Source organism: Arachis ipaensis, chromosome B6, assembly GCF_059453495.1.
Source record: "Arachis ipaensis isolate K30076 ecotype BB chromosome B6, ASM5945349v1, whole genome shotgun sequence".
NCBI lineage: Eukaryota > Viridiplantae > Streptophyta > Magnoliopsida > Fabales > Fabaceae > Arachis > Arachis ipaensis.
In genome coordinates, this window is record NC_142441.1 from 29,237,067 (window position 1) to 29,258,192 (window position 21,126).

The 21,126-nt window shown below is 37.8% G+C and overlaps 2 protein-coding genes across 3 annotated transcripts; one reads left to right on the forward strand and one right to left on the reverse strand.

The window, feature by feature from the left end:
• The first annotated feature begins 7,982 nt into the window (after positions 1–7,982).
• Positions 7,983–12,115, forward strand: LOC107648216 (ras-related protein RABE1a). Of its 2 annotated transcripts, none has more exons than XM_016352183.3 (9): positions 7,983–8,273; positions 8,381–8,491; positions 8,948–9,020; positions 9,397–9,497; positions 10,465–10,530; positions 11,178–11,275; positions 11,388–11,450; positions 11,525–11,617; positions 11,795–12,115. In XM_016352183.3, exons 2-9 carry the CDS (start codon positions 8,419–8,421, stop codon positions 11,873–11,875), a joined length of 648 nt encoding a protein of 215 aa, XP_016207669.1. In that variant the 5' UTR covers positions 7,983–8,273; positions 8,381–8,418; the 3' UTR covers positions 11,876–12,115. The 2 variants fall into 2 exon arrangements, with proteins under 2 accessions (XP_016207669.1, XP_016207668.1); XM_016352182.3 differs by having other exon boundaries at positions 8,087–8,273; positions 8,377–8,491.
• A 931-nt stretch (positions 12,116–13,046) lies between these two features.
• Positions 13,047–15,157, reverse strand: LOC107646734 (uncharacterized). Its single transcript, XM_088490575.1, has 5 exons — positions 15,107–15,157; positions 14,759–14,980; positions 14,444–14,594; positions 13,695–14,014; positions 13,047–13,442 (listed from the first exon to the last, which is right to left on the reverse strand). Exons 1-5 carry the CDS (start codon positions 15,155–15,157, stop codon positions 13,047–13,049), a joined length of 1,140 nt encoding a protein of 379 aa, XP_088346701.1.
• Positions 15,158–21,126: the final 5,969 nt, after the last annotated feature.

Here is a 21,126-nt window from a genome sequence, read left to right on the forward strand (position 1 = left end):
AAAGAGTTTACCATTGTGGGGTGTCTCCCACCTAGCACTTTTAGTTTAAGTCCTTAAGTTGGACATTTTGAGAAGCCTATTGTCATGGTGGCTTGTGTTTGTACTCGTCCTTGAATCTCCAAGGATCTTTGCTTCTCAATTGGTTGACAGAATTTCCAACCATGTTCATCAAGCTTGGGCATAGTTCTACCCAAGATATGAGTCCCCATAGTTGGTCTTCACATAGCGAACCGGGATCCCATATCTTGTCTTCACACCCATCCGTTAGTTGAGTTTCATGGTTTTGTCGGATGAGCGGTTGACATAAAGGTGATTGACACATAGAATTCTCTTTACTCCACCAATGCTTCCTCCTAGATCCGTATAAAGTAATCCTTGTCCCAACATCATCCCTATACCTTGAGGCCTTGGCCTTGATAAGCTTAACACCTACTTTCCAACCACTACACAACTCGTTTTTACTTTTAATTCCACAAAGAGTTCTAAGTTGACCATCATTTTCAAGCAAACCATATTCAAGTGAGAGATTAAAGCTCAGGGGTAGAGATTTTACCCACTTAAATGTTGTATTGGATGGTAATTTGGGGAGAGAGGCTTCCCCACACTTAGACCATGCAAGGTCCACTTTCTTGTGCTCCTCTTTAGTTGTTTCCACCTCTTCACAATTCTCTTCACTTTCAACCTCATCCTCTTTGTTACGTGGCTTGGTGTTATCTTCAAGAACTTCATCTTGTTTAATGAGAGGCGATTCAATTTTGGATAGAAATTCATTGATGAACGAGGTCATCTCTTGATCAACCTCTTCATATTCTTCAATTTCAATATACACCATGCCCTTCTCATCTTCCTTGGGAGGTTGTGCACACTCTTCTATAATTTCAACTCTATGTCCAACGGGTGAAGATTCCATTGTAGAGAGCAATTCATCTATGATTGAATCCATTTCTTGATAAACCTCTTCCAAGTCTCCAACGATGATATGTCTTGGAGATTGCGCACCCTCCTCAACATCAATATCAAGCTTTTTGGAAGAGTTCTCCATGATGCTACATTCCCATGGACTTTCAACATCTCCGAGATCTTCAACCACTTCTCCCCTTTCTTCAATGATCATAGGCTTCTCCAATTGTTCCAACACAAAATTTGACTCCTCCTTTTCCACCGAATTTTCCAATTTCTCCTTCATGCTTTGCTCTTCTTTTGACTTTTCACATGTGGTCACGGAAGTACCTTGAATATTCAAGCATTGGTGGGCTAAAGTGTGCACTACCTTAGTCAAGTTGGTCACGAACTCAAGTGTATCCCGTTTCATGGCCTCTTGTCCTTGAAGTAATAAAGTGAGGGAATCGTCTATTGGGGCTTGTGGTGGGTAGGAAGGTTCGTTGTTTTGGAGAGAGAGTTCATAATAGGAAGGTGGTTCTTTTTGGTAAGGTTGTGGAGATTGTGTGTATTGAGGTGGTTCTCGGTAGTGATCTTGATAGGGTGGTGGTTCTAAGGGCTCTTGCTCATAATGGTCATAAGAATATGGTACGGGTGGTTGGTTATATGAGGGGTAGGGATCATAGGAAGGTGCTTGGTATGGGAAGGCTTGTGAGAATGGTTGAGGTTTATGTTGAGGGTGAGAGTCATAGGCATATGGTGGCGGTGCTTGGAAGTCACAGGGTGATTCACCATAGCCATTGGATTGGTATGCATCATAGAATGGTTCTTCTTCATAGTGCATTGGTGGAGGTTGTTGCCATGAAGATTGATCATATGCATATGGCTCCTCCCACCTTTGGTCATCCCATTCTTGATACACTTCTTCATTATAGTCCCCATCACCTACAACATAGTTGTAATCACACTCATAGCCAAAATGAGAATTCATGGTGAAAAGATAAAATAAAAACAAAATCTAATAGAAAACAAAAGAAACAAAATTCTACAACTAGCAAATAAAGAAAAAAGCAAGATATTCACACTATTCACATATGTACAATAACCAATAACATAACACCATTGCAACTCCCCGGCAACGGCGCCATTTTGACGATTGGATTTTTGACGGTTTAGAATTTCACAAATGAAATCTCGTTGCAAGTATAGTTTCTAAACCAATCACTAATCCTTTCATACAAAAAGTTGTTTGTCACTAAAACAAACCCCTAAAATTTATAAACCGAAGTATTCAAACCTCGGGTCGTTCTCCCTAGGAATTGTAATGAAGTGTCTTGTTATTGGTTGTGAGTTATTTTGGGGTTTTGGATAAGAAGCATGAAAAGTAAATGGCAATGAAAATAAACTAACAACTATAAAAGGCTCTTGGCAAGGTGTGAGAACTAGAAGTCCTATCCTAGTTATCCTTCTCAATTGTGATGAGAATTGTTCATTGCTCCCACTTAGTCAACCTCTAACCATGGAGGAAAGTCAAGTGGATGAATCAATTTGATTCCTCAAGTCCTAATCAACTCCTAAAGGAATGGCTAGCTTTAGAGGCATTCGAATCAATTAGCAACTTCTAATTATCAATCAATCAAAGGAATTAGATAACTCAAGAGTCACTAATTACTCTACCAAAGCCAAGAGGGACAAAACCTACACTAGAATCCAAACAAGCATTTTATCAAACACTTGGTAAGCATAAAAGAAAAAAACATAGTAAATCAACAACAAGAATGAAGTCTAACAACGATTATTGGAAGGAGTTAACAACAACAATCAAAGGAAACACATTTATTACGAATTACCTTTATTGAATTGAGAGAGAGTAAAAGGAACAATACTAGATCTATAACAAAATACAAGAACAACATAAAGGAAATTGCAATAAAAGAATGGAAGAAGAATCAATGTAACTACAAGAAATTGAGATGTAGAAGTAGAGGAACATGAATCTAAATCTAGATCTAAGAACTAAACCTAATCCTAATCCTAATTCTAGAGAGAAGTAAGAGCTTCTCTCTCTAAAACTCTAAACTAAAAGTGATTATTGGTTGGAAGTGATGATGATGCCTTTCCCTCAATCCTTCATCCTTTTCTTTCTTTTTCCTTAGCAATTTGGCGCCAAAAATGGGTTCAGAAAACCTCTCAAATCGCCAGGCACGTGTTGCATTAATGAGGTCATGTGCCATCATCGGCGCGTGCGCGCATGGTACGCGTGCGCGTCCTTGGCCTGTTTCGCAATGTGCGCGCGAGCGCCTTGTGCGCGTGCGCGTGCATGGCTCTGATTTTGCTTCTTTGACTTTTAATGCTTCTCTCCACTTGTATGCTTCCTTCCTTGCTTCCTTTGATCCATGCCTAGCCTATTTCATCCTGAGATTACTAACAAACACATCAAGGCATCTTATGGAATCAAAGAGGAAATAGAATTCATCAAAATAAGGCTTAAAAAGCATGTTTTTACACTTAATCACAAATACGAGAGAGATAACAAAATCATGCTAATTCCTAGGCTAAATGTGACAAAAGGTTATCAAGATGCTCTAAATTCAATACAAAACAAACCGTCAAATTGGGGTTTGTCAGAGTGCAGGGAGGTTAGAATCCAACAGCATCTGTAGTCCTTCTTCAACCTCTGAATCTGATTTTTGCTCAAGTCTCTCAATTTCAGACAGATATTACCTGAAATCATAGAAAAACACACAAACTCATAGTAAAGTCTAGAAATGTAAATTTTATTTAAAAACTAATAAAAATATACTAAAAACTAACTAAATCATACTGAAAACTATGTAAAAACAATGCCAAAAAGCGTATAAATTATCCGCTCATCACCGCACATGGGTAGATATGTTAAAATTTTTTTCTAAATACATTGCATGTAAACAAGCTAAATCTGAGTCATTACCACATGGTTTGTATACTCCTTTATCCATTCCTGTGCATCCTGGGGTTGATATTTCTATGGACGTTGTTCTTAGTTTGCCTAAAACTAGGAAAGGTTGAGATAGTTTTTTTTATTGTGGTAGACATATTTAGTAAAATAGCTCGTTTCATTACAAGCCATAAAACTGATGATGTAATAAATATTACTGATCTGTTCTTTAGAAAGGTTGTGCACTTACATGGTATTTCCCAAACTATTGTTTCTGATCAGGATGTAAAATTCTTGAGTCACTTTTGGAAAGTGTCATAGGGTAAGTTGGGAATAAAATAATTCTACTCCACTACTTGTCATCCTCAGACTAATGGTCAAACTGAAGTGATGAATAGGACATTGGGTACCATATTGCGTGTTGTTGTTGGTAAGAATTTAAAATTTTGGGAAGATTATTTACCTTTTATTGAGTTTGCTTATAATAGGATAATTCATTCTTCTATTAATTTTTCGCCATTTGAAATTTTCTATAGTTTTAATCCTTTAACTATTTTAGATTTAATGCCTTTACCTTTGAGTGATCTTGTTAGCTTAGATGGAGCAAGCAATGTTGAGAAGGTTAGAGCAATACATGCAAAGGCTCGTGACCTGATTGAGAGGAAGAAAATGCCACGACTGAACGGGCAAATAAGGGTAGAAAGCATATAGTCTTCAAATTAGGAGATTGGGTTTGGGTTCATTTGAGGAAAGAGAGGTTTCCTACTCAAAAAAAGTCTAAACTTGATGCTAGAGGAGATGACCCATTCCAAGTGCTTGAGAAGATCAATGATAACACCTACAAGATTGACCTACCAGGTGAGTATAATGTCTTAACTACTTTCAATGTTTCTAATTTCTCTCCTTTTGACATGGTCACAGATTCAAAGGACAAGTCTTTTTGAGAAAGAAGAGAATGATACATGATGTGAAATTTTTACAAGTCACAAACTATCAGCAAGTGCACCAAATCGTATCAGGTAATATCACGGTGAGTAAGTTATCATTCTCATGAGGATTAAAGGACTAAGCAACAATGATTGATTGATTATTCTAATTAGACAAATCAAATAAACAGAGGAATGGATGAGAAAAATTGAGCGAGCCTCTCCAAGGTATAATCAATTTGAATCGGGAGAAAATGCATTGATTTTGTCAATCTATCCACAATTACCCATATTGCATCAAGTCCAGTAGATGTCTTCAATAATCCAGTAACAAAATCTATCGTAATTTTCTCCAATTTTCACTGTGGTATCTCTAGGGGTTGTAAGATTCATGGCGGCTTCTGATGTTCCACCTTAATCTTCTGACAAGTAACGCACTTCGAAATGAAGGCAGCCACATCTTTCTTTAGTCCTGGCCACCAAAATATCTGCTTTAAATTCTGATACATCTTAATCACACCGGGATGCATGAAAATCTGCTCTGATGGGCTTCCATTAGGATTTCCTTTCCAAACTCACCTGATTGGGCACATAAATTCTATTCTTGTATCTCCACAACCCGTCTTTGTCCTAGCTTAGGTCTTCTGTTTTGTCTATCTTTATTCGTGCCAAAAGAATTGACATCTCCAAACCAAAAGAGTTGACTTCTCCAAATTCTGGATTTGTGCTTGTTGAATAACAATCTTAAAATAAGAAAATATGTGTAATTGCTCCATAAAAACTCTATATGATGTCTCCTTTATTCCCAATTTTAATCCCTCAAATGCTGCTATCAACTCCTCTTCTTTTATCATCATCCAGAAAACACTTAAACTTTTTTAGCTTAGGACATTTGCAACCACATTTTCCTTTCCTGGATAGTAACTCAACTTAAAATAATAATCTTTTAGAAACTCCATCCAATGTCGCTGTCTCATATTAAGATTCTTCTTATAAAAGATATACTTTAAACTCTTGTGATCAGAAAAGTCCTCAAACTGAGCACCGCATAGGTAATGCCTCTATATTTTGAGAGCAAAAATCACCGCGGTTAATTTCAAATCCTGCGTCGGATAGTTCCTTTTGTGGGATCTTAGCTGTCTTAAGGCGTAAGCCACCACATTCCTGTTTTGCATTAACACACATTCTAATCCTTTGTAGAAAGCATCACAGTATACCTCAAAAGGTTCCTGTGGATCCAGTAGTGTTAATATTGGTACTTTTGTTAATTTCTCCTTCAGGGTTTCAAAATTCCTTTCGCACTCAATCGTCCACACAAATGGAACTTCTTTCCGCATGAGGCGCATCAAAAGTAAGGCTATTTGTTAAAATCCTCTAATGAATCATCGGTAGTACCCTGCCAATCTTAGAAAATTCTAAACTTCCGTTACAACCATAGGTTGTTCCCATGTACTACAGCTTTAATCTTCCAACAATCCACTGATATTCCTCCTTGCGTTATCATGTATCCTAAGAATGCCACTTCGGTCATACAACTTTCGTGCCCTTAATATTTGCAACACAATTCTCATATTTTCTTTATGTTCTGCTTCCGTCTTAGAATAAATAAGGACATCGTCTATGAAAACTATCACGAATCAGTCTAGATACGGACGGAAAATGCGATTAATATAATCCATGAATATCATACGAGCATTAGTTAGTCCAAATGACATAACTGTATATTCATAGTGACCATACCTAGTTCTAAAGATAGTTTTCTTTATATTCGACTCCTTCACCCGAATTTAATGGTAACCCGATCGCAACTCAATCTTAGAAAACAGTTACACTCTTTAACTGGTCCATCAAAAGAAGCAATAAATAACTGGGTAAAAAACGTATTTAAGCCAAGAGAAGAAATTTGTTACACAAATCAGCCAAATAGAAATTTGATTCGTCAATCAACCAAAGCATGTTATTATGTAATTCGAAGCAACTTCTTTCGAATTACATTCCTACATAATTCGAAACAATATAGTTCGAATTATGCACAAGCGTTTTGTGAAGGTAAATTGAAGCAACTTGGTTCGATTTACTCCTTGGTTTCGTTTCTATATAATTCGAATGGGGCTGATTCGAATTACTATGCATTGAGCTATTACTCTATTACAAATTTTTATAGTATTCCAAACATCTTTTAAGTCATTTTTTAAAATTATTTTACATGGAATAAAATATTTTTTTGTAGTATAATTTAAAAAAAATATTAAAAAAATTTATTAAAAAATATATTTACTCAAATTTTAAATATAATACTCTTCTACATAATTAATAATTTAAAAATTAAAAAAATTATTTTATTTCATGCGAAGTAATTAAAGAGAAGACTAAATTTGAAGATAAATATTTATGCATGTAGTCAAATTTTAAATAAAATACTCTACATAATCAATAATAATTTAAAAATTAAAAAAATACTTTTATCATTTACTTATCTAAATTATTGGGATATTTATAAATTTTTATAGTACTCCTAATATCTTTTAAGCTTTTTTTTTAAATTGTTTTGTATGGAATAAAATATTTTTTTAATTTTTAAATTATTAATTATGTAGAAGAGTATTATATTTAAAATTTGATTAAATATATTTTTTAATAAATTTTTTTAATATTTTTTTAAATTATACCACAAAAAAAATATTTTATTCCATATAAAATAATTTTAAAAAATGACTTAAAAGATGTTTGGAATACTATAAAAATTTGTAATAGAATAATAGCTCAATGCATAGTAATTCGAATTAGCCCATTCGAATTATATAGAAACGAAACCAAAGAGTAAATCGAACCAAGTTGCTTCGATTTACTTTCACAAAACGCTTGTGCATAATTCGAACTATATTGTTTCTAATTATGTAGGAATGTAATTGGAAAAAAGTTGCTTCGAATTACATAATAACATGCTTTGGTTGATTGATGAATCAAATTTTTATTTGGCTGATTTATGTAACAAATTTCTTTCCTTGGCTTAAATACGTTTTTTACCCTAAATAACTTGTAGTTAAACTTAACAAGATATTATAGATAAAATTATTTTAAATATTAAAACGTGTATTTAATATTTACCTAATAGGCTAATATCACAATTAAATTAAATATATTATTAAAAAATTAATAAATATTTAAAACGAACAATTATATAAATTTTTTTGGAATTAATACATTTTAAGTTTTAACTTTTGACACGAAATAAATAGATTAGTTAATTTGGTGTATCTATCAGTTTTCAGTTATGGTACATGATGGACTCAACGTGAATAACGACAAATTGAGATGGAGGAATCAAAGGGCTAATAATTGAGTTGAGTCACAGTGACAGTGTGCCGTTTAGCCTTTCCTTTTCTTTTCTTAATTTCTTCCAATTCAACGCTCCCGACAACTGCTAACGAAAGTACACGCAAACACACACATACACACACCCCTTCACGCTTTCCCTCCTCATCCTCTCTCTCTCTCTCTCTCTCCTGCCCATTTTAGATCTCAGACTCAACCTTCGTGCTTTACTTTCGGTATTTCCATTTTCCCCCCTCTTTTTAATTCACTTCCTTTTTTTTTTTTTATCTTATTTATGTTATAAATTGCGATTAATTAATTAAAGCGGGTTTAATTCAGTCAGGCGTAGCTCAAAGGAAGCATCGGTGTTGTTCGGTTTCCATGGCTGCTCCACCGGCTAGAGCTCGCGCCGATTACGATTACCTAATAAAGCTTCTCCTCATCGGCGACAGCGGTAAGATTTCTATGCCGATTTCACCTATTGATTTGTATATTTGCTGCGCCATTAGCTATGTTTTCTGATTTTTCATTTTCTCTACTTATTTGGTGAAAGGGAATGCGAAGATCTTAGGGTTTTTCTTATTGCTTCTGGCTTGCCACGCATTTTGTATGCTAGTATGTAACCCTTGCAAGACTTGGAGCTTTGTAAATTGAATCACGACTGTACTCTCTAATTTTATTCGTGCTCTTATTTAGCTTCAGTGATTAATGGATGCAGTATCTGTTAGGCATTGAAATTGAACTAACTGGTAGTTGCACAATATGGTTGTGTTTAGGCTTTGCTAGATTGGCAATGGTAGTTATCATTGGTGATGCTATTGGAGATTCATGTTTAATTTGTTTTTTATTCATGTTTGGGGATTCATGTTGTACGGTGTACTTGGGTCTCATTTCATATTCACATTGGCAGGTGTTGGTAAAAGTTGCCTTCTATTGCGTTTCTCGGATGGGTCTTTTACAACTAGTTTTATCACTACCATTGGGTAGGTTTTTCTTGCTTCATCCCATTTACTTTTCACCTGCTCTTTTTTGGTCTCTATATATTTTCAGATTTAGTAACAGCTACTAAGTTCTGCGGCATCCTGTTTGTTAGATGGTAGTTAGGCTGGTGGGTGATTCTGTTAGTTTATTATATCTTATTGATGATGAACTGCTCTAATTAGTGACTATATATAGCTCTCAGAACTCAGGTTATTGAGCTAACAAAGACGGGAAATTCCAACCGGCCTAACTATCATTTAAGTTCTAACATATCCAATTGAAGTTGCTAACTAAAAATGTATGGTCCAAGTTCCTAATTTAAGAGCCTGTAATGCTTAGATGACTCTGATCTTACTAGCACTGGTTATTTTTCTTTAGCATTGATTTCAAAATAAGGACTATAGAGCTTGATGGCAAGCGAATCAAATTGCAAATATGGGATACAGCTGGTCAAGAGCGATTTAGAACTATTACAACTGGTTAGTATATCAAATTCACAGTTTTCTTTTTGTTTCATTAGCATAACTAGATCTAGAAGTTTAGATTATTTAGTGCAAACTTTATCAGTCTTCAAATTTTCTATATATAATGTTTACTTGTTAGTTTCCATGATGTTGCTATTAAATAATGTATGTGCCTACATTTTTGTCCGTTTTGTTCTTCCAAACTGGACAGTAAATCTGAGTTGTAAATTTGATTTTTTTTCATGTCCTGAACAATATTTATTATCAATTTTCTGCCTAAACCCTTGTGATATTGTTAATTATTTAGAGGCTTATAGCCCTTTACTTTTGAAATTCGCAGAGTCAAAACACAATTTATTAAAAACATGAGACGCTTCTTCTGAGAAGCTACCTTCTGTGTGGGGGATGGGAGAAATGTAAAACAGATAGGTGACAGAATAAGCCAGATGTCTAGAGGAATTGTATTATCTTGGATATTGATATTACTGATGACTGACGAGTACGATAGATTTCCCAGTCTTCTCAAGTTTGCTTAATCATTTCAAAAAGCTAGTCAGCTTTTGACCTGGTTCAGTTGCAGAAATTTAAATGTTGTCATTCTATTTAAGTGTATGTTAAATGATGATCAATATTCAATAGACATGATTTGGTGGTCTTAAGTTCTTTCTGAAATTGCTGGTTTCATTTGGATGAAGCGCTTTTTATTAGACCGTGGTTTCCAGATTGTCTCCAGCAATGTCCTTGGAAAGTTATGGGCGTTAATATATATAGGTGTCAATCGTCATTGTCCCCACTGTTTGTCTTGCATGTTTAATCAAGATTCAAGATAAACTCCTATAACTTTTTTTTCTTTTAAAAAAACTATGAATATACTAGTATATTGTATGATATTGCTTTATCTTTCAGGTTTACCAATTCTGTTACCATTTCAAACATGTAAATTGTTAAGCTTCTCTCACAAGTATTTATCCTTCTTTTACAGCCTATTATCGTGGAGCTATGGGTATTCTGCTTGTGTATGATGTCACAGATGAGTCATCTTTTAACAGTAATTTTCCTGACTCTAGGCTTTTAGTTTTAAGTTAACTGTCATGCATCTTTTGTTATTTACCCCACATACTACATCTCCTCAAGTATGTGTGTTTTTTATCCAAACCTCGAGAGAATCACACTATAAATGCTAGTTGTTGTGATTGGAGAGCCTTAAGCCATTTAAACTTAGCTGAATCCCATGCTTCCGATGCCAAACTCAAGTCTCATGCAATGCAATTGGATCCCAACTATGGCATGCAATGCATCCCCAATAGCCTTGTGAGCTGGCCATGCACTAGCCCCCTTGACTAGTCTTGGTGAACATCGCAATGCTGGCATCACCATCTCTGCTGCTTGATTTTGTCTGAGAGCTGATAGATATGGTAGAAGGTTTTGATACTTATAGATACAAAGTCTGGCTGGGAGAACTGCACCACAAAAGGCCAAAGGTAGTCATTGTGATTGGAGAGTTCAGGAGCACTAATACCCCCTCCTCCCCTTACACGTGCACACACAAAAAAATTCCCATACTTTCAAGGTCTCTTTATGCCTTAGTGGAATGCCCTATTATTTTCACTTAACCCAATTCTTCAACTTGACAACTTGCAATGGGTTTTAAGTTCTTTTCTCGTGATAGTTAGACTCATTTCATCTTGTGTCCAGATATCAGGAATTGGATTCGTAACATTGAGCAGCACGCTTCTGACAATGTGAACAAGATACTGGTGGGTAACAAGGCTGATATGGATGAAAGCAAACGGGTATGTCCTTGCTTGCTGTCACTCTACCCTTGCCATTTTTTGGGTGTGCATGCACCCCTTTCTATATATGGATTTCTGTGCTTTTCATGATGCCCAATAATATTTTTCTTAGGCTGTGCCTACTTCTAAGGGTCAAGCTCTTGCAGATGAATATGGCATCAAGTTCTTTGAGACTGTAAGTGGCACTCACTACTCTAATTGAATTTCCATTATCCTTGATCTAGTAACACTAAGAGTATGCTTGTACAGAGTGCAAAAACTAATTTGAATGTGGAGGAGGTTTTCTTTTCGATAGCTCGGGACATCAAACAAAGACTTGCAGATACAGACTCAAAATCTGAGGTTTTGTTTTGAACTTTTTTTACTAGTTATTGTGGGTTACCTTGTGACCATTCTCAAATCAAATCGTTCTTATTCTCATCTATTTGATTAAATAGGAGACTTCATGGTTGCATTTAGTCTTGTTATTAAACACATCTCTTCATTTTTCCTCATAAATTTTCATTTTGATCTATGCAGCCCCAGACAATCAAGATTAACCAAGCAGATCAAGGATCAGGGGCTGCTCAGGCCACCCAAAAATCTGCTTGCTGTGGTTAATGGAGAGCTCAGAGGCACAAATTAGACTTGGAAATTTAATTTTGTCAATGACTAAGTCATTAGTGCTTGTATTATTATTTTAGAATTAACTACTCATTGGTGTGAATGGTAGATCTTCCCTATGTTGGGTTTGGGAAATTAATTATGCGAATCTGTTGCCGCTAAAATTCATTCTTTTCTGAGGAGCTCCAAATACACATTGATGTCATCTAACATCTATATGAAGTCTACCTTTTTCTACTTGGAACTTTCTTCGAGGCATTACGCTTGAGAGAAGCTTGGATATTGTAGGTTGCACCAGCTTTGTTTAAATAGTCTAAAGCTTTTGTACAAGTTTAACATGACATAAAAAAACTGTGCATTCAACAATCAGCATGGCCCGATCAACATCTATTTTCCATGGAGTGATTGCAAAATTAATCAAAAGGATCTAGCTTCTGAAGCACTTGTATGTATTTGCACCCCTAAGTACAAAAGTTCTACACTGTGAACAATCACGAAACAAGACCCAATAGAAAATGCATTTCTCTAGTGTCATGCCACTATTCGTTTATTCTAATTAGAGAACATATATGTAAACGAAGTTAGCTAGGAGAAAAATAGGAAAATGATTCAAACAAATAAAATAGAATATGACCTAAACCAACGCTACCATATTGGCATTTGTACTTACTCAACCACTTGAGTTAAAACCAAGTCAGCCTAATCCTCAGTATTTAGCAAGAAAGCTAAGAACACAAGAGAAAGGAAGCTTTGGTGGAAAAAATACTTTATTATTCAAGTGTTTGTTACAAATGACTCACACTCCCAAACTCTAACTCTCACCCTTATTTATAGCCATCTACCTCCTCAATGGATGGTTAGGATTAAATCTGATCAACGGTCTAGATTGATCATCTGGAACATTCACTACAAATATCTATCCTACCTCATTCTGTAAATATTTCTAGATTATTCAATACCACTATTCATACTTCTATATACATCCACACTCTTCTAGATTACTCTATGACCTTCTAGAGTCTTCTAGAACCTTCTAGGGTATTCCGAGACCTTTTAGGATATTTTAGAACATTCCAAAACCATCTAAAACACTCTCAAACACTCCAGAAAACTATACAAACACCGTTAAATCTAACCTTCTAAAATTTACCTTGACATTCTCCCCCACCTAATGCGCAGACGTCCTCATCGCGTTTTGTTCATGATAGCGCTCTAAGTGTTCTTGGAATTGCCACAGATTTTCACGAGCTTTCCAGCTAGCTTCGGTTATCGGGAGTCCTTCCCACTTGATCAAGTATTGGATACTTGGTGGTACTCCTCTTTGTCGCACAACGCGATTAGCTAAGGTCTCTTCAATTTCTTTATCAAAGGATCTAATTACCACAAGTGGAGCACGACTCGAGTCACCTTTACTCGATTCATCTTGCTCTTCATGATATGGTTTAAGCATACTCACATGGAAGACTGGGTGGATCTTCATAGAGGGAGGGAGTTGTACTTTGTAAGCAACCTCCCCAACACGTCCAATGATCTCAAATGGCCCTTCGTATTTGCGGATTAAGCCCTTATGAACATTGCGAAAGGCTTTGAATTGTTGTGAAAGAAGTTTAATCATTACCTTGTCTCCCACTTGATAGCTTGCATGCCTCATCTTCTTATCTGCCCATTTCTTCATCCTCTTTGCAACTTTGTCGAGGTAAGAACGAGAGACATCTGCTTGTTCTTCCCATGAATTAATCATATGATAAGCTCCAGGGCTCTTCCCTGAGTAAGAGGAAGAAAGAGAGTGTAGTGTAAGCGGCTGTTGTCCGGTCACAATCTCGAATGGACTCTTTCCTGTGGACTCGCTCCTTTGCAGATTGTATGAAAATTGAGCAATATCTAGAAGTTTTGTCCAATCCTTCTGATTAGCGCTTACAAAATGTCTCAAGTAATACTCGAGTAAGATATTCACTCTCTCAGTTTGCCCATCGGTTTGAGGATGGAAGCTTGTTGAGAAATGAAGCTCCGACCCAAGGAGTTTGAACAACTCTATCCATAGTCGTCCTGTGAAGCGTGGATCTAGATCACTAATGATACTCTTAGGCAATCCCCAGCACTTCACCACATTCTTGAAGAATAGTCGTGTTACTTCCTCTACAATGCAGTCAATAGGGACAGGTATAAAGGTAGCATACTTCGAAAATTGATCCACTACCATAAGAATAGATCCAAACCCCTCGGACTTTGGTAAGGCAGAGATGAAATCTAAAGACACATTTTTTCACGGTCGCTCTGGCGGTGGCAGAGGTTCCAACAATCCACTTGGTGTCTTGTTTTCAATCTTATCTTGTTGGCACACAAAACAAGTCTTCACATAACTCTTAACTTCATCCCTCATTTGAGGCCAATAATAGGAAGATTCAATAAGTGTCAAGGTCCTTCGTTGGCCTTGATGACCAGCCCATCTAGTGTCGTGTCATTCCTTCACTAGCTTTCTCCTTAAATTTTTCCACTTAGGGACGTATAATCTTCAGCCTTAGGTGTAGAGAAGGTTGTCTTCTAGCCAAAATTGTTTAGTCTTACCTTCTCTAGCCAATTTCACCAATTTCTTGTCTAATGGATCATGATGCAACCCTTCCTTGATAGTATGCAAAATATCTCCTTCGACCATGGAAATGGCTGCTAACTCAGCCTTATGGCTCAGCGCATCTACTACCACATTAGTCTTGCCAGGCTTGTATTCAAATTTGAAATCAAATTCAGCTAAGAAATGTTTCCACCTAGCTTGTTTGGGGCTTAACTTCTTCTGAGTTTAGAAGTAGCTTGTAGCCACATTATTTGTTTGACGATGAAGTGTGAACCAAGCAAGTAGTGACACCAATTTCTCAGACAATGCACCACCGTAGTCATCTCCTTCTCTTGGACAGGGTATCGCCTCTCTGTATCATTCAACTTGCGACTCTCAAAGGCAATAGGATGTCCTTCTTGCATCAGAACCCCTCCAATAGCGTAGTCAGAAGCATCAGTGTGGACTTCAAACACTTTTGAGTAGTCAGGCAGTGCTAGTACTGGTCCTTCTGTGATAGCAGCCTTTAACTTATCAAAGGCTTTTTGACACTCCTTTGACCATTTTCAAGAGTGATTCTTCTTCAGAAGATCAGTTAATGATGCAGTCTTGGCGGAGTATCCCTTGATAAACCTTTGATAGTAATTAGTCAACCCAAGGAATGACCTCAATTCAAATACCTTGTTTGGCGGCTCCCACTCTTTGATAGCTTTCACCTTTTCTTGATCCATGCAGAAAGTTTCATCTTTAATGATGTGTCCCAAGAAGTGGACTTCGTCCCTTGCAAAGGAACACTCTTCCTTCTTTACATATAGGTTATTCTCTCGTATGATCTTGAACACGGTTCATAAGTATTTTACATGTTCCTCCAAGGCATTGCTACAGACAACAATGTCATCCCAGTAGACCACTACAAACCAATCAATATAAGGAGAAAAGATCTCATTCATCAAGGTACAAAAGGTAGCAGGAGAATTGGTTAAGTGGTGCACAAAATTGTGATCATCAACAATGGCGCCAATAGAATTGGAGCTCTCAAACGTGAATCACACTTTGTCACAATTCCGCACAACTAACCAGCAAGTGCACTGGGTCGTCCAAGTAATACCTTACGTGAGTAAGGGTCGATCCCACGGAGACTGTCGGCTTGAAGCAAGCTATGGTCACCTTGTAAATCTCAGTCAGGCGAATTCAGATGGTGATGGAGAATTGATAATTAAAAGATGAATAAAACCTAAAATAAAGATAGAGATACTTATGTAATTCTTTGGTTGGAATTTCAGATAAGCGTATGAAGATGCTTTGTTCCTCCTGAACCTCTGCTTTCCTATTGCCTTCTTCCAATCATTCATACTCCTTTCCATGGCAAGCTTTATGTTGGGCATCACCGTTGTCAATGGCTACTTCCCGTCCTCTCAGTGAAAACGTTCCAAATGCGCTGTCACCGCACGGCTAATCATCTGTCGGTTCTCGATCATGTCGGAATAGGATCCATTGATCCTTTTGCGTCTGTCACACGCCCCACAATCGCGAGTTTGAAGCTCGTCACAGTCATCCCTTCCCAGATCCTACTCAGAATACCATAGACAAGGTTTAGACGTTCCGGATCTCAGGAATGGCCGCCAATAATTCTAGCCTATACCACGAAGGTTCCAATCTGAGATTAGAAATCCAAGAGATACGCATTCAAGCCATTGCTAGTAGAACAGAGGTGCTTGTCAGGCACATGTTCATAGGTGAGAATGATGATGAGTGTCACGGATCATCACATTCATCAAGTTGAAGAACGAATGAATATCTTGGAGAAGAAATAGACTTGAGTTGAATAGAAAAACAATAGTTCTTTGTATTAATTCATGAAGAACAGCAGAGCTCCACACCTTAATCTATGGTGTGTAGAAACTCTACCGTTGAAAATACATAAGAACAAGGTCTAGGGATGGTCGTGAGGCCAGCCCCCAAACGTGAAAAGGTCTATCCAAGTATGAAAATACAATAGCAAAAGGTCCTATTTATAGAGAACTAGTAGCCTAGGGTTTACAGAAATAAGTAATTAATGCAGAAATCTTCTTCCGGGCCCACTTGGTGTGTGCTTGGGCTAAGCATGAAGCTTCCATGTGTAGAGACTTTTCTTGGAGTTAAACGCCAGTTTTTGTGCCAGTTTGGGCGTTTAACTCCAGCTTTTGTGCCAGTTTGGGAGTTAAACGCCAGAATTCTTGAGCTGACTTGGAACGCCTGTTTGGGCCATCAAATCTCGAGTAAAGTATGGACTATTATATATTTCTGGAAAGCCCATGATGTCTACTTTCCAACGCAATTAAGAGCGTGCCAATTGGGCTTCTGTAGCTCCAGAAAATCCACTTTGAGTGCAGGAAGGTCAGAATCCAACAGCATCTGTAGTCTTTTTCAGCCTCTGAATCAGATTTTTGCTCAGGTCCCTCAATTTTAGCCAGAAAATACCTGAAATTACAGAAAAACACACAAAATCATAGTAAAGTCCAGAAGAGTGATTTTTATTTAAAAACTAATAAAAATATAATAAAAACTAATTAAAATATACTAAAAATATACTAAAAATAATGCCAAAAAGCGTATAAATTATCCGCTCATCACAACACCAAACTTAAATTGTTGCTTGTCCCCAAGCAACTGAAAATCAAATAGGATAAAAAGAAGAGAATATACAATGAATTCCAAAAACATCTATGAAGATCAGTATTAATTAGATGAGCGGGGCTTTTAGCTCTTTGCTTCTGAACAGTTTTGGCATCTCACTTTATTCCTTGAAGTTCAGAATGATTGGCATCTATAGGAACTCAGAATCCAGATAGTGTTATTGATTCTCCTAGTTAAGTATGTTGATTCTTGAACACAGCTACTTTATGAGTCTTGGCCGTGGCCCAAAACACTTTGTTTTCCAGTATTACCACCGGATACATAAATGCCACAGACACATAACTGGGTGAACCTTTTCAGATTGTGACTCAGCTTTGCTAGAGTCCCCAATTAGAGGTGTCCAGGGTTCTTAAGCACACTCTTCTTTTTGCTTTGGACCTCGACTTTAACCTCTCAGTCTCAAGTTTTCACTTGACACCTTCACGCCACAAGCACATGGTTAGGGACAGCTTGGTTTAGCCGCTTAGGCCAGGATTTTATTCCTGTGGCCCTCCTATCCACTGATGCTCAAAGCCCTGGATCCTTTTTATCACCCTTGCCTTTTGGTTTAAAGGGGTATTGGCTTTTTCTGCTTGCTTTTCTTTTTTTTTCTTTTTCTTTTCTCTCTTTTTTTTTCTGCAAGCTTTTCACTGCTTTTTCTTGCTTCAAGAATCAATTTTATAATTTTTCAGATTATCAAATAACATTTCTCCTTTTCCCATCATTCTTTCAAGAGCCAACAATTTTAACATTCATAAACAATCAAATTAAAAAATATGCACTGTTCAAGCATTCATTCAGAAAGACAAAAGTATTGCCACCACATCAAAATAATTAAACTGTTTTAAAATTTGAAATTCATGCACTTCTTTTTCTTTTTCAATTAAAAACATTTTTCATTTTAAGAAAGGTAATGGATTCATTTTCATAGCTTTAAGGCATAGACACTTTGACACTAATGATCATGTAATAAAGACACAAACATAAATAAACATAAGCATAAAAATTCGAAAAACAGGAAAATAAAGAACAAGGAAATTAAAGAACGGGTCCACCTTAGTGATGGCGGCTTGTTCTTCCTCTTGAAGATCTTATGGAGTGCTTGAGCTCCTCAATATCTCTTCCTTGCCTTTGTTGCTCCTCTCTCATGGTTCTTTGGTCTTCTCTAATTTTATGGAGGAGGATGGAATGCTCTTGGTGCTCCACCCTTAGTTGTCCCATGTTGGAACTTAATTCTCCTAGGGAGGTGTTGATTTGCTCCCAATAGTTTTGTGGAGGAAATTGCATCCCTTGAGGCATCTCAGGGATTTCATGATAAGGAAATTCCTCATGCTCTTGTCCATGAGTGGGATCTCTTGTTTGCTCCATCCTTTTCTTAGTGATAGGCTTGTCCTCATCAATGAGGATGTCTTTCTCTATGCCAATTCCAGCTGAATTACAGAGGTGACAAATGAGATGAGGGAAGGCTAACCTTGTCACAGTGGAGGACTTGTCCGCCACCTTGTAGAGTTCTTGGGATATAACCTCATGAACTTCTACTTTCTCTCTAATCATGATGCTATGAATCATGATAGCCCGGTCTATAGTAACTTCAGACCGGTTGCTAGTAGGAATGATTGAGCGTTGGATGAACTCCAACCATCCCCTAGCCACGGGCTTGAGGTCATGCCTTCTTAGTTGAACCGGCTTCCCTCTTGAATCTCTCTTCCATTGAGCGCCCTCTTCACAAATGTCTATGAGGACTTGGTCCAACCTTTGATCAAAGTTGACCCTTCCAGTGTAGGGGTGTACATCTCCTTGCGTCATGAGCAAGTTGAATGCCAACCTTACTTTTTCCGGACTAAAATCCAAGTATTTCCCTCGGACCATTGTAAGCCAATTCTTGGGGTCCAGGTTCACACTTTGATCATGGTTCTTGGTGATCCATGCATTGGCATAGAACTCTTGAACCATTAAGATTCCGACTTGTTGAATGGGGTTGGTGAGAACTTCCCAACCTCTTCTTCGGATCTAATGTCGGATCTCCGGATATTCGCCCTTTTTGAGCTTAAAAGGGACCTCGGGGATCACCTTCTTCTTGGCCACAACTTCATAGAAGTGGTCTTGATGCACCCTTGAGAGGAATCTCTCCATCTCCCATGACTCGGAGGTGGAAGCTTTTGCCTTTCCTTTCCTCTTTCTAGAGGTTTCTCCGGCCTTTGGTGCCATAAATGGTTATGGAAAAACAAAAATCTTTAGCTTTTACCATACCAAACTTAGAAGGTTGCTCGTCCTCGAGCAAAAGAAGAAAGAAGAGAGTAGAAGAAGAAGAAATAGAGGAGATGGAGGGGGCTATGTGTGTCGGCTAAGGGGGATAGGGGGTGTGTATGTTGTGTGAAAATGAAGGAGTGAAGATGGGTTTATATAGGAATGGAGAGGGGGTTTTGGGTTCAGCCATATAGGGTGGGTTTGGGAGGGAAAGTGGTTTGAATTTGAATGGTGAGGTAGGTGAGGTTTTATGAAGGATGGATGTGAGTGGTGAAGAGAATGGTGGGATTTGATAGGTGAGGGGTTTTTGGGGAAGAGGTATTGAGGTGATTAGTGAATGGGTGAAGAAGAGAGAGAGAGAGAGGTGGGGTAGGTGGGGATCCTGTGGGATCCACAGATCCTGAGGTGTCAAGAATTTCTCATGCCTGCACCATGTGGCGTGTAAAACGCCCCTTGCTGCCAATCCTGGCATTAAACGCCAGGCTGCTGCCCATTTCTGGCGTTTAACGCCAGCTTCTTGCCCATTCCTGGCATTAAACGCCAGTCTGGTGCCCATTTCTGGCGTTAAACGCCCAGAATGGTGCCAGACTGGGCGTTTAACGCCCATTCTGCTACCCTTACTGGTGTTTAAACGCCAGTAAGTTTCTCCTCCAGGGTGTTCTGCTTTTCATTCTGTTTTTCCTTCTGTTTTTTCTTTCTCAATTATTTTTGTGACTTCTCATGATCATCAACCTACAGAAAACATAAAATAACAAAAGAAAATAGAAATTTAACATAGATAAGTAAAAATTGGGTTGCCTCCCAACAAGCGCTTCTTTAATGTCAATAGCTTGATAGTGGGCTCTCATGGAGCCTCACAGATGTTCAGAGCAATGTTGGAACCTCCCAACACCAAACTTAGAGTTTGAATGTGGGGGTTCAACACCAAACTTAAAGTTTGGTTGTGGCCTTCCAACACCAAACTTAGAGATTGACTGTGGGGGCTCTGTTTGACTCTGTATTGAGAGAAGCTCTTCATGCTTCCTCTCCATGGTGACAGAGGAATATCCTTGAGCTTTGAACACAAGGGAGTCTTCATCCACTTGAATGATCAATTCTCCTCTGTCAACATCAATCATAGCTTTTGCTGTGGCTAGGAAGGGTCTGCCAAGGATGATGGATTCATCCATACACTTCCCAGTCTCTAGGATTTTGAAATCAGCAGGGATGTAGTGGCCTTCAACATTTACCAAGACATCCTCTACAAGTCCATAAGCTTATTTCTTTGAATTGTCTGCCATCTCCAGTGAGATTCTTGCAGCTTGTACCTCAATGATCCCTAGCTTCTCCATTACAGAGAGAGGCATGAGGTTTATGCTTGACCCTAGGTCACACAGAGCCTTCTCAAAGGTCATGGTGCTTATGGTACAAGGGATTAAGAATTTCCCATGGTCTTGTCTCTTCAGAGGTATTCTCTGCCTAGTCAAGTCATCCAGTTCTTTGATGAGCAATGGAGGTTCATCCTCCCAAGTCTCATTACCAAACAATTTGGCATTTAGCTTCATGATTGCTCCAAGGTACTTAGAAACTTGCTCTTCAGTAGCATCTTCATCCTCTTTAGAGGAAGAATACTCATCAGAGCTCATGAATGGCAGAAGTAAATTCAATGGAATCTCTATGGTCTTTGTGTGAGCCTCAGATTCCCATGGTTCCTCATCAGAGAACTCCATGGAGGCCAGTGGACGTCCATTGAGGTCTTCCTCAGTGGAGATCACTGCCTCTTCCTCCTCTCCAGGTTCGGCCGTGTGGGTTGTGGTTA

Bases quoted from the DNA above. Each gene is read 5' to 3' on its own strand.
- LOC107648216 (XM_016352183.3), top strand. From the start codon at position 8,419: ATGGCTGCTCCACCGGCTAGAGCTCGCGCCGATTACGATTACCTAATA. The intron at 9,498-10,464 runs GTTAGTATATCA...CTTCTTTTACAG, and splicing joins ATTTAGAACTATTACAACTG to CCTATTATCGTGGAGCTATG. The intron at 10,531-11,177 runs GTAATTTTCCTG...TCTTGTGTCCAG, and splicing joins AGATGAGTCATCTTTTAACA to ATATCAGGAATTGGATTCGT.
- LOC107646734 (XM_088490575.1), bottom strand. From the start codon at position 15,157: ATGGATCAAGAAAAGGTGAAAGCTATCAAAGAGTGGGAGCCGCCAAAC. The intron at 14,595-14,758 runs GTGCATTGTCTG...TTTGAATACAAG, and splicing joins AGAAGGAGATGACTACGGTG to CCTGGCAAGACTAATGTGGT. The intron at 14,015-14,443 runs GTAAGACTAAAC...ACTGCATTGTAG, and splicing joins GGTGAAATTGGCTAGAGAAG to AGGAAGTAACACGACTATTC.